The sequence below is a fragment of the Alosa pseudoharengus genome, unplaced genomic scaffold (genome assembly GCF_046254945.1).
Source record: "Alosa pseudoharengus isolate Yale_2024_CS ecotype anadromous, Long Island Sound unplaced genomic scaffold, YU_APseudo_1.1 YU_APseudo_1.1_scf_5, whole genome shotgun sequence".
Lineage (NCBI taxonomy): Eukaryota > Metazoa > Chordata > Actinopteri > Clupeiformes > Clupeidae > Alosa > Alosa pseudoharengus.
The window spans coordinates 39315438-39333401 of NW_027468837.1; the positions used below are offsets into that span (position 1 = coordinate 39315438).

Genomic DNA, 17964 nt, shown 5'->3' on the forward strand with positions numbered 1-17964 from the left:
CAATCCCTGCCCTAATCATGTCATTGTCAACCTGTGAAAATATGTTTGTAAAATATGTATGTAAACTGATGCCTATTTATTTATTTACATCGAGGCACTAAGGATATGCTCATACTCTGGGCAGCCTCTTGTAACCGGAGGGTTGCCGGTTCGATCCCCGACCAGTAGGCATGGCTGAAGTGCCCTTGAGCAAGGCACCTAACCCCTCACTGCTCCCCGAGCGCCGCTGTTGTAGCAGGCAGCTCACTGCGCCGGGATTAGTGTGTGCTTCACCTCACTGTGTGTTCACTGTGTGCTGAGTGTGTTTCACTAATTCACAGATACTTATATATACGACTATACTCACATAATACAGTAAAAAATGTGCCAAATGTATTCAGTCCCATTGGTGGCACAGGTGGAGCATGGCTTTAAATTAACTTGATGCGTCCGCAAGATGCAATATTCTTATGAATGCTAGAGGCATTATTTACATTTCTGGGACCGAGTTCTGTGGTCTGCATTCAAGCGGACCTCTCCATCAGTTACACGTACAGTATTTGGGCAAGGTTTTGTTCACAAAACATGGAGTTGTGTACGCAAACGTATGCAAATGCTTTGTCCAAAAGCAAGCAAAATCCCCATCCTTACAGTCACCTATTGTGGAGGCAGTCTCCAGGCACAGAGCTGTTCAGGGTTCAGTGCCTTGCTTAGGGGCACAACAACGCTGGCAAGAATCGAACCTATGACTTTCTGGCTGTTGAAGAAGGGAACACATGATCTCACCTTTATTTTCCAACAGGTGACACTGGGGAAGTTTTGACCATGGCCAGATTTGACATGTATGATGGAAGTAAGTTTATATATATCATCTTTTACAGTACTACAACCAGGTATATTTAAGTTAATTGAGTCTGTGTGTGTGTGTGTGTGTGTGTGTGTGTGTGCACGTACGTGCAGTGTATGTCAGTTTGTATTTGTTGACAGGGTATACTTTGTGCATTTCAGAGGTGGAGCCGGTGGTAGACTTCCTGAATGCCATCAAAGTGAACACCATTGTTCTAATAGCCTCTTTTGATGAACCAGCTCACACGTGAGTGTCTCTTTGCTTGAGTGACACATATGACAAACTATGTGAAAGAGTCATTTGAAGAACTTTTATGATATTAATTTTGTCTAGACATGTTTCTTTAAAGCAACACCAAAGAACTTTCCCTCTGTCGCACGCACGCTATTTGTTTATCCAGCACCGGCTTTGCAAATAACAATGTCCACAGACAAGGTAGAATATTTTGCATGACTTATAAAAGTACAATGTATTGCGACATCAGATAAAAGTCAAATTTCTAGTTTCTTATGTCTCATTCCATCGAACTACAGATCCGCTACCCGATCTGGCAAACTTACATAGTGCGGTTATAGCCGATAGATGGCCGCGAAGCGAATGCAGAATTGCCGTTAACCCTGTTATGAGTTGATGAACCACTTAAACGATTTTGGAAACATTTTAAGGTACAAAAAACTCTTTTTTTTTTTTTTTTTTTTTTTGTAAATAATTTTTATTGGTTTTCCTTTCAAACTCATTATATACAATGACAATATTGATGTATAGAATGTCTTACAAATGACAACATTAGAATCAGGAGACCAAAAAAGCATAACTCATTAACAATCAGTTGTTTAAGTTCTGGGTCAAATTCTGGACTTGAATACACTTACACACGTACACACACATATACAAGGACACAATACAAGACACAACATGGAAGAAAAAAAAAAAAAAAAACGATACTAACCAAAACAAAGACAAAAAGAGGCCTTTGTGAATGACACAATCCCATAGGAAGTGTATATTAAATGTTATTTCCACTTACTTATAGCACACAAAAACTACACACATCTAGAGAAGTGTACAATACAAATTACAGATTGGCAGAGGGGAACTGAATTGATTTTAGATGTTCAAGAAAAGGATTCCAAATTTTGTAGAATTTAGTGGTGGAGCCTTGCAATGTAGCCCTCATCTTCTCCAGCTTGGAGTAGGACAAAAGATCTCTCAGCCAGTGATAAATTGTGGGAGGGGTAGAGGATTTCCACCTGAGTAGGATCAAGCCTTGAATTTAGGCACCACTAGGGTAGAGGGCAGCACTCCAAACAAAATAGTTATTGGGATAGGATCAGAGGGCACATTTAATATAATAGATAAAGTATTGAAAATTTCGGTCCAAAAATTATGGAGAGTTGGGCAAGTTAAAAACATATGAATTAAGGTGGCTGGAGCCTGCTGGCATCGATCACAGAGGGGGCTTATTTGAGGGAAAATCTTAGAGAGCTTCTCCTTACTCCAGTGAATGCGATGGAGAACTTTAAATTGTATTAGACCATGTTTGGCACAAAAAGAGGAGGAATGGACACGGTACAATATTTTCTCCCAAATATTCTCATCTAACACTCCCAGATCTTGTTCCCAGAGTGTCTTAACAGAAGACAAGGAATGATTGTATTCCGAAAAGATTCTACCATACATATACGAGATGAAACCCTTCTCTCTAAAAACTCGTTCTAGAAATATGTCTTGTTTTGTATCTTGTGGTTTTGAGGGGAAACTAGGAATTTCAGCTTGAACAAAGCTACGGATGTAAATATTGAAAAAAATTACTTTTTTTCAAAGAAAATTTCACTGTCAGCTGCTGAAATGAGGCAAAGGTTCCTCCTATGTACAAATGTACACTGAACGAAGTGATACCCGCCTGCACCCATGCAGAGAAGGCCTTGTCCATCAATGATGGGGGGAATGAATGGTTTTGGTTAATAGGGGCATGTAGCAAGGAAGGAAGAATGCCAAAATTAAGTTTGAATTGCCTCCAGATTTTGAGAGTAGTCCTAACCACTATATTCTTTGTGTATCGCATAGTAGGAGAGTTTCCTGGAGAGTATAAGAGTGCCGTAAGAGAGGATGGTTTACAGGAAGCCGCTTCAATACTAAGCCAGGCAGCAGTGCGTTCTGGATCGGTGGCTTGCAGCCAATAGTGCATCACACGCAGATGAGTAGCCCAATAGTAATATTGGAAGTTGGGTAGAGCAAGACCACCAAGACACTTTGGTCTTTCTAAGTATGCTTTGCGAAGTCTTGGAGGCCGTCCCTGCCATAGGAATTCTGATATCAACCTGTCTAGTTTACGGAAGAATGCTTTTGTTAAGTAGACTGGTAGACATTGAAAGAGATAAGAACATTTTGGTAAAATTTTGGTTAACACGTCCAGCTACAGATAAGGGAAGTAGAGACCAGCGCTTTAGATCTTGTTTGGTTCTAGTAAGTAAAGGTTCAAAGTTGGCCCTAAAGAGGTTTTCAAAGGAATCTGTAATTTGGATACCTAGGTATGTGAACTTATTAGAAACAACTTTAAATGGCACATTTTGTGATGGGAAGTTGTGCCCAGCTGCATTCAACGGGAATAGCTCACTTTTGTCATAGTTGACCTTGTAGCCTGAAATTTTCCCAACGGCCCTCCAGAGTGGAAAGTGCATTTGGCAGTGATAAACTTAGGTTGGAGAGAGAAAAAGAAGCAGATCATCTGCATACAGTGCTACTTTTTGCTCAACCTCACCCCTTAAGATTCCAGAGATTTGTGGATGGGAACGTAAAGCTATAGAAAGGGGCTCAATGGTGATTGCAAAAAGTAAAGGAGATAGGGGGCAGCCCTGTCTGGTACCACGCTGGAGACTAAAGTATTCAGAGTTTATACTATTAGTTCTGACAGAGGCAGAGCAGAGGGGAGGGTATATAAAAGCCTCACCCAGGAAATACATTTTTCACAGAACCCAAACTTTCTTAGTGTATAGAAAAGGTATTCCCACTCCACTCGGTCGACGGCCTTCTCTGCATCCAGGGACACAACAGCCTCCGAACAAGTGGGTGAAGGGGGGGGCATACATAATATTAAATAAACGTCTGACATTGAAAAAGGAGTGTCTATTTTTTTATAAATCCAGTTTGGTCAGTAGATATTAAAGAAGGCAGGATCGAGTCTAAACGCATAGCCAACACCTTAGCTAATAATTTAGCGTCCACATTAATCAATGAAATTGGCCTATATGAGCTGCAGAGAAGCGGGTCTTTGTTCTTTTTTAATATTAAGGAGATAGATGTTTGCCGCAGAGTAGGGGGTAAGCTATTGGTAGTAAAAGACTCATTAAGCATTTCAAGCAAGAGGGGGGCCAGTTGACCTGAAAACTTCTTATAGAATTCAATGGGGTAGCCATCTGGGCCAGGACACTTGCCACTTTGCATAGCACAGATTGCTCTAAAAATCTCCTCTAATGTGATTGGTTGTTCCAAGCCTGATGCTGAGGCTGTATCTAAGCCTGGTATGGAAAGGTCTCTGAAAAAGAGTCCAACTCTGACAGCCCACTTTGATTCTCAGAGGTGTACAAATGACTGTAGAAGTTTTTGAATTGATCATTTATTAATTGTGGATCAGTTGTAGTGCCTGTGTGTGTGTTTATTTTTAAAATTTGGTGAGCTGAGGATTTTTGGCGCAGTTGGTGGGCTAGCAGCTTGCTGGACTTATCGCCTTGCTCATACTGAGCATATCTACATTTAAAAAGTAGATCTTCAGCTAGAGTGCTTGACAAGTTATCAAATTCAGCTTGTAATATAAGTCTCTCTTTATATGCGTCTGGGGAAGGAGAAGAGAGTTGTGAGATTTGAGACATTAGATCTGCCATTCTCCTTTCTCTCACTCTTTTCTCATAGCTTGCATATGAGATCATAAGACCCCTGGTGTACGCTTTAAATGTTTCCCACAGGGTAGAGGGGGAAGTGTCCTCGGTTTTATTTATCTTAATAAACACATCAATTTGAGTGGACATGAATTTTACAAAGTCATCATCAGACAGCAGCCGGGTGTTAAAACGCCATGGTGGACGTGGCTTTATATGACCTTTCCAGTTAAGTTCTAATGTCACAGGGCCATGATCAGAAATAACTATGGGGTTATAGGTGCAGGAATGCACAGCAGGGAGGAGTCGGTTATCTAACAAAAAGTAATCTATACGTGTGAAAGTGTGGTGCATATTTGAGAAGAAAGAATAAGCTCTGCTTGTTGGGTTCAGAAAATGCCAGACATCAGATACAGCAAATTCTTTTAGAAAAGACTTAATTAGTTTAGCTGATTTTGTTTGAGGCTTCATATTCATAGAAGAGCGGTCTAAAGAAGGATTTAGCCAGCAGTTGAAGTCACCTCCCAATATGAGGCAATGAGATTGCATATCTTGGAAAGAAGATAAAAAGGACTCGAAAAAATGTTCATCGTCCCAATTGGGGGCATTGACATTGGCTAAGATCACTGGGTTGTTATAGAGGTTACCAGTTACTATGACATATCTTCCATTTGTATCTAGTTTGGTATTTGATAAAGTAAACGGCACAGGTTTGTGTATGAGAATTGCAGTTCCCCTTGCCTTACAGCTGTAGTGTGAGTGATACATCTAACCAAGTATAAAGAGGAAAAAACGCACGCACATCCCGATCTAATCCTGGGTGCTGGACAAAACACTTACGATGAGAGAGAGGGGAAAAAGTCCGCAACACCAGTATATGCTCCCATGTTATAGTTTATTACCGTGACGTTTCGGGCCAACTCAAGCCCTTCATCAGACGTCACAGATGAAGGGCTTGAGTTGGCCCGAAACGTCACGGTAATAAACTATAACTTGGGAGCATATACTGGTGTTGCGGACTTTTTCCCCTCTCATACATCTGACCAACCCATCGTTTATGCAACAAAGAGTGATTATCTGTTTTCAGGTGCGTTTCTTGCAGGAAAGCAATATGAGTCCCCATACTTTGAAGGTGGTGAAGAATTGTTTTCTTCTCTTGATAGGTTGATTCAGTCCCTTTACATTCCAGCTAGTAAATTTTAGTGTGTGTCCACCAAATTGGAGAGTGGGATTAGGACTGTTTTGAGATATCATAGTAGCCTACATCAAGAGGGGAAGATAAAGCAGCAAATGTGTGATACAATAGCAAGTGAAATCTCACAGGATTGTCAGAAGCTATTTTTGTATACATCAGAAGGCCCATACAGACACAAAAGACCAAAAAACAAAACAACTGGTAAAACATGTATACATAGAGACAAACCGATAACTGCTGAAGCGCCATCCCGAACATGGCGCGCGCACCTACTGTCCCTAAGGAACACAACACCAAACTCCTAAGAAAACTTGATATTAACTCACTCCTCGCCCACTGGGCCAAGTGCTATAAATGCATCAAATGTAAAGGTTACAAAAAACACAGTGTTTCTAATTCACATTAGCAATAATAACCATAAAAAAAGAAGAATGCTCGTAGAACTTGGAAAAATGAGGGCTACTCAAATAGATGATTAGGCTATCGTTAACTGATTGACACTTTTGACATGCTACAACAGCCCCTGAAAAGTAGCCTACACAAAGGTACAAAAGTATTCCCACAGTAAAACATAGCCTACCGCAATAGTATAACGTTACTAGCCTACTCTGCTGGTTCACGCACTGCAGTGCTGACAAAGGCCATTGCAGCATCTGGATCAGTGAATTTGTGAACCTCACCTGAAGGCATCGTTATTTTCAGTTCAGCCGGGAAGAAAAGTCAGAATTTGATTGAAGGATGCTCATGTAGAATCTTCTTCACCGACACGAATGCTGCACGCCTCTTCGCAACCTCCGCCGTGAAGTCAGGAAAGATAGATAGCCTGCAACCATTGCGCGATAGTGGAGATGCCTGAGCTGCTCGTCGGAGAATCTGGTCACGTACGTGGTAGTAATGGACTCTGATGACAAACGCTCGCGTTGGCTTCCCCTTGTTCGGCTTTGAATGGAGAGAACGATGCGCCCTGTCGAGTAGAGGCTTCTCCTCCAACTCCAGCAAATCCTGAAGTAGTTGAGCCATGAATTCAGTTGGACGAGACCCTTCATCTCCCTCAGGTATGCCTAGTATGCGAAGGTTGTGTCTTCTCTGCCTGCCCTCCAGATCATTGCATTTTGTTTTAAGTGCACACACTTCTGCGGATAACTCGCTAAGTTTGGACTCCATGCTAGCGACAGTGTCGCTGTGTGTTGTGGCAAAGCACTCCAACTCATGAATAGTGGCGATATTCTTATCCACTTTAGCCTGCAAGCCAGACAAGGAGTTTTTAAGCTCCTCTTTCACCGCTGTTATTTCGGTACGGAGGTTGCTGGATAGCGAGTCCACTTTGGAATCAATTTTGCCACATATATCAACTTTTAAAGCTTGCAAGGCGTCCATGAATTTAGTGGCACTCAATGTGTCTGCCTCGATGCTAGTCACTTCACCATTGCCAGCTTTATGTTTAGCTGGCGTGGGACGAGTGGTGCTAGTCTTCGAAGCCTCACGTCTCGCTCGAGAGTCAGTCATTTTCAGGCAGGATACGATACAAATGTCAACTTAAAGTTTTAAAAGAATAGTATGAAAGGTATTTCGCAAAATATTTGTTACACTGTGCTCTATATAAAAATAAATGTTGCACTTGGCAGGAGCTCACGGAAAACACGTCTACTCCATGCGTGCGCACTAGCGCCCCCCTTCCAAAAAACTCTTTGGTGTTGCTTTAATGTAATACCAAAGCTCTATGTTTCATTAAAATCTAAGCATTTCTAAAATGCTTCAATATGGCTTCAGGGAACCTTTATGTCATGTCATTCTCACTCCTCTCTTCCTCTCAGTCTGACGAGTCAAATTCGTAAGCTGATTTCCGATCTGGGAAGCACTGAGATTCTAACACTCGCTTCGAGAGATTCCTGGGTATTTGCAGGAGCTCGAGGAGTAATTGGGAAAAGCCCTTTTGAGCAGGTTTGTATATTACAAAAATGTGTTTGTCTAAGCTCATTTCATGAAAGATGTACTAATTTGTCTTTTAATTGATAAATTAGTTTGGAATAGCATCAATAAGGTCATTTTTTTTACTTAGTTAAAAAGTTAGTATGACATAATTCTCATATTTTTAAGCCTAAAAAAAAAACATTAACTTTAACATTAACATAAACATAAATGTATGGTTATTTAATGATAACATCAACAGATTCTATGTGTTATCACAGCATACTCATGTAGGAGAAGGAAACCTTAATGGAAAATAGTGTTAGCATCATAATTCATTCTGGCCCTCTTTGTATGCGTAGGGTTTTTTTTTATATATATATTTTATTTTCTTTGTTTCATCTTGACAGGTAATAAAGAGTGACAAGAGCAATAATAAATACAAAGGGTGGCCTGAGACAGCAAACGTGGGAGGCTGCTTCCCACAAAACCCTTACAAAAAGAAGCTTAATAATGATGACCTTAACATCAAATTGTAGGGCACCAGTTGAAGAGACAACAACAACAACAACAAGTGTCCAAGACCAGGGGGGTACTCCAAGTACGTGGTTTAGTGACACACCTGGGTAAGTTAACTCAGAGTAAGTGGTAAACCTCCTAATAGAAGAGCTGTATGGCTTCATCGTCCTAACAGAACAATGCCATAGGGCTCTTGTTGTAGGAAGTTTACCACTTACTCTGAGTTCACTTACTCAGGTTTGTCACTAAACCACGTACTTGGAATACCCCCCAGAGGCACAGAGAAAAGTGTTTTTTTTTATAAAACATGTTGTACAATTATTATTCAACAAGGGCATCATAATAGAATTCAATATCTCCCCTATGAGTTTTTTTTAGAAAATACAAATTGTATTCATTAATGATTTGCTTGTATAAACTTGTATTAAACTCACACGCAGAACATAATAATTATGCTGATTAAAATGATCTTCTTTTGAAAGTTCTGCACTGGCGTGAATGTCCTCTTTGGCAGATAATGTAAAAGGAAAACAAATGGGGAAAAAAAACAATGAAAAACAAAACAAACAGCATTGTGCGCCGCGTTGAGCTGAACAAAGACGGTCCGTCGCTTTCAAGAGCCCGTCCAAAACATATGGACGCTCTGAAAAGGACCCCTCTGACGCCACCATCCTGGGGACAGTATGTCCAATCAATGACAGCTGCTCCCTATAGCCAAGCCCTTGGAGCATGGGCAGAGGCTCCCTGACAAGAATGACAGCTCTACCCGGACCACCGCCTCAAAACACAGTACTGGGACTAGCAATATGCAGGGAGGGAGCAACATTCCACACCTCCTGTCCACTTGCACCTTGGTCATCTCCGCTGATGAGTGCCTCGATGACTTGGTGTGCTGGCAAGAGGCCTTGTGGCCGAGCCGCTATGGGCCGCCTTAGGCTTCCTGATCTGTCAGTGTCAATTACCATAATCTGGCTGGTGCCTTAAAGAGAGCTGGTGCCTGACCTTAAAGAGAAGAGAGCACAGGCTAGCAACAGGTGGTGGGTGGCCCCTCTTCCTTGGATAGGTGCTTTGGCCATGCCCACACTCAGACACACCACTTGGCACTTTGGTCTGTTCGCTTCTGTTTTCTTCTCTGTCTGTCATTCTCTCCCCCTTTCGTTCTTTTCCTCTCTTTCTTTTTTTATTTCTTGTTCTCTCATTTTTTCTTCGACAAACAAAGCCCTCGCTGGCCGATCTGATCTGGTGCACACATGCACTGACCCAGCACCATGTCAGACTCGGTGACACCGCACCTCTCCGCCTGCGAGATGACCTCGTCATAGTTCAGGTGCTCCGGCGTCGGCAGGGGCACAGCGCTGCACTTGTCGCCCCGAGGATCCGTCTCTCTCTCTCTCTCTCTCCCTCTCTCTATCTCTGCTCGGCTTGTTTATAAATATCTCTCTGAGCGAAGCCCCCACTGGACATCTCTTCGCTGTCAAGGTGCCAGGGAGTGTGAGAAGGATCTTTTTTTTTCCCTCTCTCCTCCTCTACACTCTCTCTCACACCACCCCCCAACACTCCCACCCCTCCCCTCTGGCTAACCAGGCTGGACACAGCAAAGGATCTGGGCAAGCCTGTGGGAACAGAGGGGTTGCAGGGAAAACTCTGGAAACTGGGACCCAGCGGAAGAAAGGAAGGAAGGAGGAGAGAAAGAAGGCCACCTGACGGGGAGACGGGGAGCAGGCAGCGTGCCCTGCGCCACAGAGCATGGGGGCGTCTTATGGAAAGAAAGTAAGTAAGTGGGCCGACTGGCTGACATGACATGAACACATAGAGCTCTAGTGCCTTGTTTAGTCCTGCACTTCATAGTTATTTCGGTTTAAGCGTTAAGAAAGGTGGAAAAGCCATGGCCTTTTTTTGCTCCCTTGTCTAAAACCCTCTGTCGGCTTGCCATAACTCCTGACTGACCTGTTTTGTTTGTTACGTTACTTTTATTAATGGTATTTGAGAACATGCAGTGTTTGGTAATTGAGTACATGTCTGTGTGTACATAACACTCGTTGTTGGAAGTGCTCTGAATTCAAAGTTTATTTTGATAAGAACCTAAAAGCGTTATTGTCTAAATTTGTCTAAATCTTCAAACATGCCAATGCCATTTTAAGGGGAGACCACCATTCAGTGAATCATTTTTCTTTGGGCACACAACCACAATACCAAAACAAGCTGAGAGAGACGACAGGGAGAGAGTAAATTCTTCAGATGTCTGAGGGTTTCTCATTACCCAGTGAACTCTTTGCTGGTCCTTAAATAATCCAGCCGTATCCTAGAGGGTACACAAGTGGCTATAAGCACAAATATTTAAGCAATGGGGTGTGATCTGTTTTTCATGGCTGTGTGCAGAACAGGGCTCTGAGAGTGACAGCTGGCCCTAGAGCCACAGTTGGATTATGGGACACCCAAGACCCAACCCAGCCTCTACTGAGTGTTTGACATTGCATGCTGGGAACACATGTGTATGATTCACATATTCCTTTTCCCTTTTGTAGTCTGCATTAACCTCCGATATCAGATATGACTGTGGTCAGCTGGCTGTGCACGGGCTGACTAAGCCTGCCAGCACCTGGTCACTACAGTCAATCCCCCACTCCAACCCTGCCCTTCACTCTTTTTTGCCTGTGTTTGACCCCATATGGTAGATCTGCTTAAAGTCCCCTTCTAGTCACCTTCTCCTCTCCTGCCATCTGTGATACTTCCGTGTTTACACTGAATCTATGTACGTATGTACACGTATGTATGTATGTACTGGTATGTATATAAGTATGTATGTATCTATCTATCCAACTATCTATCTAGCTATCCATGTCAATATGTGTGTGTTAGAAAGAGACTGTGTGTGTGTATGTTCCTCGCCTCTGTTTTGCTTACATGATGAGATTACTGTGAGCATGGACATGTCTGTGGGGTAGGCACGGTGGGGGTTAACAGACAGGCATGCCTTCGAGCGTTTCAGTACTGCACCGCGAGACCAAAGCAGCGGCGGGGCGAAAAGAGCGCGCCAGCCCGCCCGCCGGCCAGCCAGGGCTCTTGGAGACCGTTGGAAATGTCAGCGCACGTCAGAGCTGTAATTTCATCCGCTGTGCCAGCTTCCGGGCTTGTTTGGCACCGGCTGAATGCCCCCGACCAGACCTCAGAGTGTCGGTACCGGCCCACATAGCACAACAACTGCCTTTCACCCGCACACAGGCCCGGGCCTGCCTGGCAAGGGAAGGGAATGTAGGGAGAAGGCCATTAGAGTCGTCTTCTGTTTCACAGATGAGTCAGGGTTTCGCGTATGTACTATGAGAAGGAACTACTGACAGATTTTTTTATGTCTAAATATATCTCTCTTGTGTGTGTATGTGCATGTGTGTGTGTGTGTGTGTGTGTGTGTGTGTATGTATGCGGGTCTGTGTGTGTGACATTATGAGGGCTGTAGGTACACATGTGTCAGAATGGGTGTGGGAGAATTTACATGTCTATCAGGAAGTGTCCAGACTGCCTAACCAATAATCTGGAATACATTTTCCTTCTTCAGAGGAGGCTTCTCACATTTAATTTGAAAGAGAATTGATCATACGAATTACTCAGGCCACGCAGGCAAACCCGCTGATGATAAGTCATTTCCCCGCAGGTGGCCTCTCAGTTCTCGGCCGCGTTGCTGGGTTCGTTTAACACATGTTTTTCAGCTGCGGCTGAGTCCGGCTAGATGTGAGGAAACTGCTCCAAATCACTATGGGGACTTAATGGATGTGATGGTGGGAAATGTGAATTTGCTGAATCCCTAATGAGAGCGCCGCAGCATCCGACAGCAGCGGCGTACGTCGCTCAAGCTTCCCGCCCGCTCCTCGTCCAGCTTGCGTACAAAGCCCATGCTGCTCTCATGTGATTGCCTGGTGCTAAATGCGACGTGGACTGGAGTTTTAAGTCCTCCTGTGCCAAAGACCTACTGAGGGAGATTAAGGCAATCAGAGAAAATCCTCTCTAAATTATCCAACGGTCAAGCTAAAAATAATTACTACCTTTTGTGAGGAATTGAAGTTGTGGAGCATGAAAATGCATGCTTTGAAACCCATCTCCGTACAAAGGATTTGTGTGTGGGAGCTAGTCATTAGCCAGGCAGGTTTTACACACAGCGTTCACAGAGACTGCATGCAGTTCCTTGAGGCAGGCACAGCTCTATCACAGGTTGATGGACTACAGAAAGAATGAATTACTTTTTAGTTCCTACAATCAATCTTTAGCTATCACCATTTTCTTCACTTCACTAGATAGACTTCATCATAGCCCAGCATGCTGCCAATGGGCTTGATGCTAATGTATCCAGAAAGTGAGTGTTATTGTGCACAAATACTCTAAAGACGAGGTCCTCTCTGTTGAAGGCTACTCTTGAAGGTTGTTATGCCTTTACTTTTATGATTCTCAAGGTTTTCGTAAAGATTCAAGTGCACAGTCCCCACTGAGGCCAGTGTTGAGTTCTGAAAATCGTTTTTCCTTCTTCAAATGAAATTCCCCATGTAATAATGTGTTTAGACATATCAGACACAATACAATACAAATCATGCAATCACACAAATCACACAATACAAAGCATGCAATGGCGGCTGTTTCATCGTTGGGCATTTTTTAAATTGCTGGGGTCTATTTTCAGAGGCTGGGGTTTGTGCCAGCTACTGTGTAAATAAATAAGGGGGGGGGGGGTCTTTAGCAACTCAGCTCTCAAGTTCATTCATTTACTCTGTGAGCACTGGAGCATGACAAGCTTTGCATTAGTGTGTGTGTGTGTGTTTGTGCGTGTACGTGTGAGTGTGTTTGTGTGTGTGTGTGTGTCTGTGTGTGTGTGTGTGTTTGTGTGTGTGTATGAGAGAGAGAGAGAGTGCACTGGGCGTTTGTTGGTTCGTTTGAGAAAGACAAATGCAAGAGTGGACAGTTACTAAAATCCACATTTTGGTTAGTTTTATCTTTGACAATCTGTCAACTAAATATCAGTCCATGTTAACTTTATCTCACCAATGTATACAATTTTGAAATATGCAAAACTTTCAACTCTTTTCCAGGTCTTGGCTTAATCAAAGCTGATGTAATGTCAGATGAGAATTAAGACTATCTGATCCAAAACAGTCTATTAACCCAGCCTGGGCAGGAGTGCTGAGATAACCATTCAACCTGAACCAGAGCCTCCACTAAGACATTCAGAGCTCCTATGCGGTCTGAGCCTTGTCTGGGGGAGCATCACAATTACTGCACCTTCACAGAAACCCCTTCAGCTTGCTTCCACCTGGCAAGATCAGAAGAGTCTTCTTTTTCTTCCCTTCACTAGTCTAGTTACACACTTCAAAAAATATGAAATAGTTAAACTATTTCAACACATTTTTGCTTCCAACAACATGATCCTAGGTAGGCCTACTAATGCCACATAAGGTAACATCTGATATGCACAGCAAACAACTCTTTGTCTGGGGTCTATTCTTCTTGTGTGCCATGTCAGCCTCTAGCCTAGTCAGCCTTTAGCCTACTCTGTCATTGAAACAGGCATCCGTGTGTGGACCACAGAAGATTAGTGTCATTGACTTGCGTTGGAGTTATATCCGTGGTCACATCACGGAATTTTGGGCAATTCCGTGATGTTTACACAGATTTTTGAGTTAAGGGCCCGTGGACATTTCACAGATTTCTGTGAGACCAGGTTGCAGCCTCAGATCCAAAAAGAACCAGAACTCAGATCAGCCTCCAGTCTATTCTTTTTAGCTGTTAGCTGTTAGCTATTAGCATTAGTATTTATGTCACTCTGAGTGATTGTGTATGTAGCACAGGCAGGAGAACACACTGAGCGTTCAGACTACATATCCACTGCAGTGACAGGAGGAAGTCTGTGAAGGAGCCCTAAGAAAGATAGAATCTTTGTGAGATCTTTCTTTCTCTCTCTCTCTCTCTCTCTCTATCTCTCTCCCTCTCTCTTCACACTCACCTGAGAAATGAGACAGCGAGCTCCTGAGTGCACCTGGCCATGAAAGCTAGCAGAGGCACAGATGGCCCACAAACCTGTTCTCCCTCCAGTGCTACAAACCTTTGCTCTGCTCGCTCTCATCCTTCCTGATAACACTATGGAAACCTGCGGGGAGCTGTTATTCCAGGACCCGTGTTTGTGTCTGTGTATTCTTGCAAGTGCAAATAGGATTATAATGTTCTCTAACACACCCCACTGTTTCCATGCGAACACCTGCTTGCCGAGACATTTAGCATAGCAAACTTCAAATGTTAATTACCCGTGTATATTATTTAGCGTTAGCATGGCTGAGTGAACAAACTGCTAAATTTGGGGAAGATGCTAACAACAGTGCTATTTTACACTCAGTCAAGCTGAGGGGTTGTTTACATAAAGGTTAAGTAATAAACCTCTACAAGAACTCCTACAGAGGTTGACATTTTCCTAGGCTTTACTGATATCCCACAGCAATGCCTTATGAACATTAACAGACAATATGTGCTCTCCTGACAATATTAACTAGGCCTATAGCAATATTTTTATCTTTTATTTCAAACAAAAACAAAAAATTCCATTTAATCTCCAATAATGTCATGGATGAACAGATTACAGCCTAATCCTGATGTTTGGGCTGGAATCCATGATTTGGACTCAAATCGAGTATCCTGGCAAAAGATCACAGCAGCAATCACCTGCTGAGTGAGCCAGAGTAGTTGCATTGGAGTGGAGAGTGAGCCAGAGTAGTTGCATTGGAGTGGAGAGTGAGCCAGAGTAGTTGCATTGGAGTGGAGAGTGAGCCAGAGTAGTTGCATTGGAGTGGTGAGTGAGCCAGAGTAGTTGCATTGGAGTGGAGAGTGAGCCAGAGTAGTTGCATTGGAGTGGAGAGTGAGCCAGAGTAGTTGCATTGGAGTGGAGAGTGAGCCAGAGTAGTTGCATTGGAGTGGTGAGTGAGCCAGAGTAGTTGCATTGGAGTGGAGAGTGAGCCAGAGTAGTTGCATTGGAGTGGAGAGTGAGCCAGAGTAGTTGCATTGGAGTGGAGAGTGAGCCAGAGTAGTTGCATTGGAGTGGAGAGTGAGCCAGAGTAGTTGCATTGGAGTGGAGAGTGAGCCAGAGTAGTTGCATTGGAGTGGTGTAATCCACAGCTGAGGCAGAGAACGTGAGCAGAGGGAGATGAGAAGCACGCAAGCATCTCCTCGCTCCTCGCTGCAGAACGCCAGTCAAACCTCCCAAAAATCTGGTATTTACCATGAGATGGGGCTCCTGTTGTGAGATACTGTATATTTTTGACGGAACGGTCCCCAAGAAATCTTATCATAGCTTCAAGAAAAATTGCTAAATTATTTTTAAAATTGGTTGACAATTGCAGCTTAACGCAGAGATTAGCCATTAAGATTATGCTTTATAATTGTCTGACTGTCTCAGCATAGTCAAATGACTAAATTAGACAAAACAATCAATTTCCTGTGGGAAAGTTGTAATGCTGGAGGCCACACAGATAGGCTACTGCAATCCTGCCCACTCTGCCACTGCTTCATAAGGAGGGAGGGCTCTGCAGATAATTACCCCCTCATTGCAACATCATCAGTAATGAGTTTACAGTTTCAAACACAAGGGATTTATCTGTCCTGTGAAGGGTTATTACTGAGGGAACAAGACTGTAGCAATTACATACACAATTCATCCTTTGTTCGTCTTTTTTGGGGTAATTGACCATTGATGACACCAACTTTATTAAGTCATAGAGGGAGCCATTAGATGCACAATAAAATGATGTTTTCTGGTTTCATGCAGTTTCATTATAGAGGGAGTAAAGACAAAACTTTGCCATGTACATACAAATACCTGTAGTGTGATTTATTAAACAAACAGGGAGGATGGTGCATAGTTATTCTGGTTCTGACAAAAAAATTCAGGCTTACAGCCTAAAACAGTGTACTGTGCTGTTGCAAATGCAGACATGGCTAGGATACATGAGTTACTACTGAAGAGAGTTCTAGATGACAGGGAAGTGTTCCCCATGGAGGAAAGCTTGAAGTGACACAGTGACACAAATATAAAGACATGTCCCTTCGCTTGGCCTCTCCTAATCTTACACGTGGGTTAATCTGAAATCCTGGCAACATCTTGGAGGCACCTGAGAGGCCTGGCTGATGTTCTTCCAACTGGGTAGAGTCCTCTCTCTCTTTCTCTCTCTCTCTCTCTCTCTCTCTCTCTCTCTCTCTCCTTCACACACACCCAGGGTGATAGAGTCCAGCTGCAGCTCCCGGCCAGCAGATGGTGTTTGTGTTTTTTTTTTGTCTTTTCTTCTGGGGGGGGGCTTGCTGAGGTGTCCTCATTAAAATTCCTCTGGCCATGTGGTCTGTGATCAGACGAACTGCCTGTGAAGTTGCCCCACACTTCCCCACATTTGCTACTCCAGAGAGTCTGCCAGCCGTGAGAGAACCACAGAGACAGCAGTATGTGGACAGGACATAACCCTCATTTAGTCAGTGACAACTGAAGAAACACTTATTTCTATTACACTGAGTTCTCGATCATGAATTGATTCAGATTATCTCATGTGAATGCATAAGACATAATGTGTGATTGGGAAAGAACAGCCCTGATTTTTACATCTACTCGCAATATGCAAATGACTAGTCTGGAGAGTTACCTTGTCACTTATGATTTACTCCTGAAAGTGTAAGTAAAGGTGGCTTCATGCAGTATCTATAATGATAGGTAATCAATGTGTAATTAATGTGATCTGGCTAGGATTTGACAGATAGAACTTAGATCTTTAGTTGTAATCAATCATGCCTGAGCAATCCACCTTGGCCAAACCAGCTAACAGTGTCTTTCTGCTCCACTAGGTGGCAGAGCTAGATTAAAATCTGCTTTGAACAAGGAGCATTATGCAAATGCCACAACAGGGATTGTGAAAATCAAAGAGAATGTAGCAATAGTCTGTAGCCAATTCATTCATCATCAAAAGAAAACTTGTTATATTCTCTCTCTCTCTCTCTCTCTCTCTCTCTCTCTCTCTCTCTCTCTCTCTCTCTCTCTCTCTCTGTGTATGCGTGTGTGCAGAACTTTGATTATCTCAGAAATCAAAAAAGAGGTCTGTCATTGCCCTCAAAAACTGTCTGGGATTTATGAAAGCTTAATATTGGACAGTGAAAGAAAGAAAAACAAGACAGACTTGTTACATAAACCCTATCACTCTCTCTCTCTCTCACACACACACACACACACACACACACACACACTTCTCATCTGGAACCTGTTGCCAGAGAGGACACAATTTTCAGATTTCCGCAAGATTTACTAGTGCAAAAACCTTCTGTAAAACATGCTCCAGATAGACAAATCACATGTCATACTTGCCTTGGCCTGAGGGAAGGGAGACGTGAGCGAGTGAGTGTGCGTGTTTGGGGGGGGGAGGGTTGTATTTCCCATGTATTTACATTCCCTCTTTCCCATGCCAAGATTAGCGGTGATTGTGATGACCCGCTGCTGTGGCGGCCATGTCACCCTCAGGTCACTCTGAGTGAGAAGTGCAGCTCTGGGTCGGGCACAGATGCGTTGGGCATCTGGTGACCAGCGTCAGTCCTGGCTCTCGCCAACGCTGCGGTCGGGGCGAACAGGCAGTGCCATTAGG

The 17964-nt window shown here is 43.3% G+C and overlaps 1 protein-coding gene across 3 annotated transcripts in view; it reads left to right on the forward strand.

Moving 5' to 3' along the window:
- LOC143104157 (protein FAM107B) overlaps positions 1 to 17964 on the forward strand; it is a 42745-nt gene that overhangs the window by 7894 nt on the left and 16887 nt on the right. For 2 of the 3 annotated variants that reach the window (XM_076268112.1, XM_076268113.1), the window contains exons 7-10: positions 782 to 832; positions 988 to 1072; positions 7711 to 7837; positions 8215 to 10093. In XM_076268112.1, coding sequence (XP_076124227.1) covers positions 10070 to 10093 — 24 coding nt within the window. In that variant the 5' untranslated portion in view covers positions 782 to 832; positions 988 to 1072; positions 7711 to 7837; positions 8215 to 10069. Of the gene's footprint in view, positions 1 to 781; positions 833 to 987; positions 1073 to 7710; positions 7838 to 8214; positions 10094 to 17964 lie in introns of those variants that run through there. The other variant, XM_076268111.1, reaches the window with a different exon arrangement.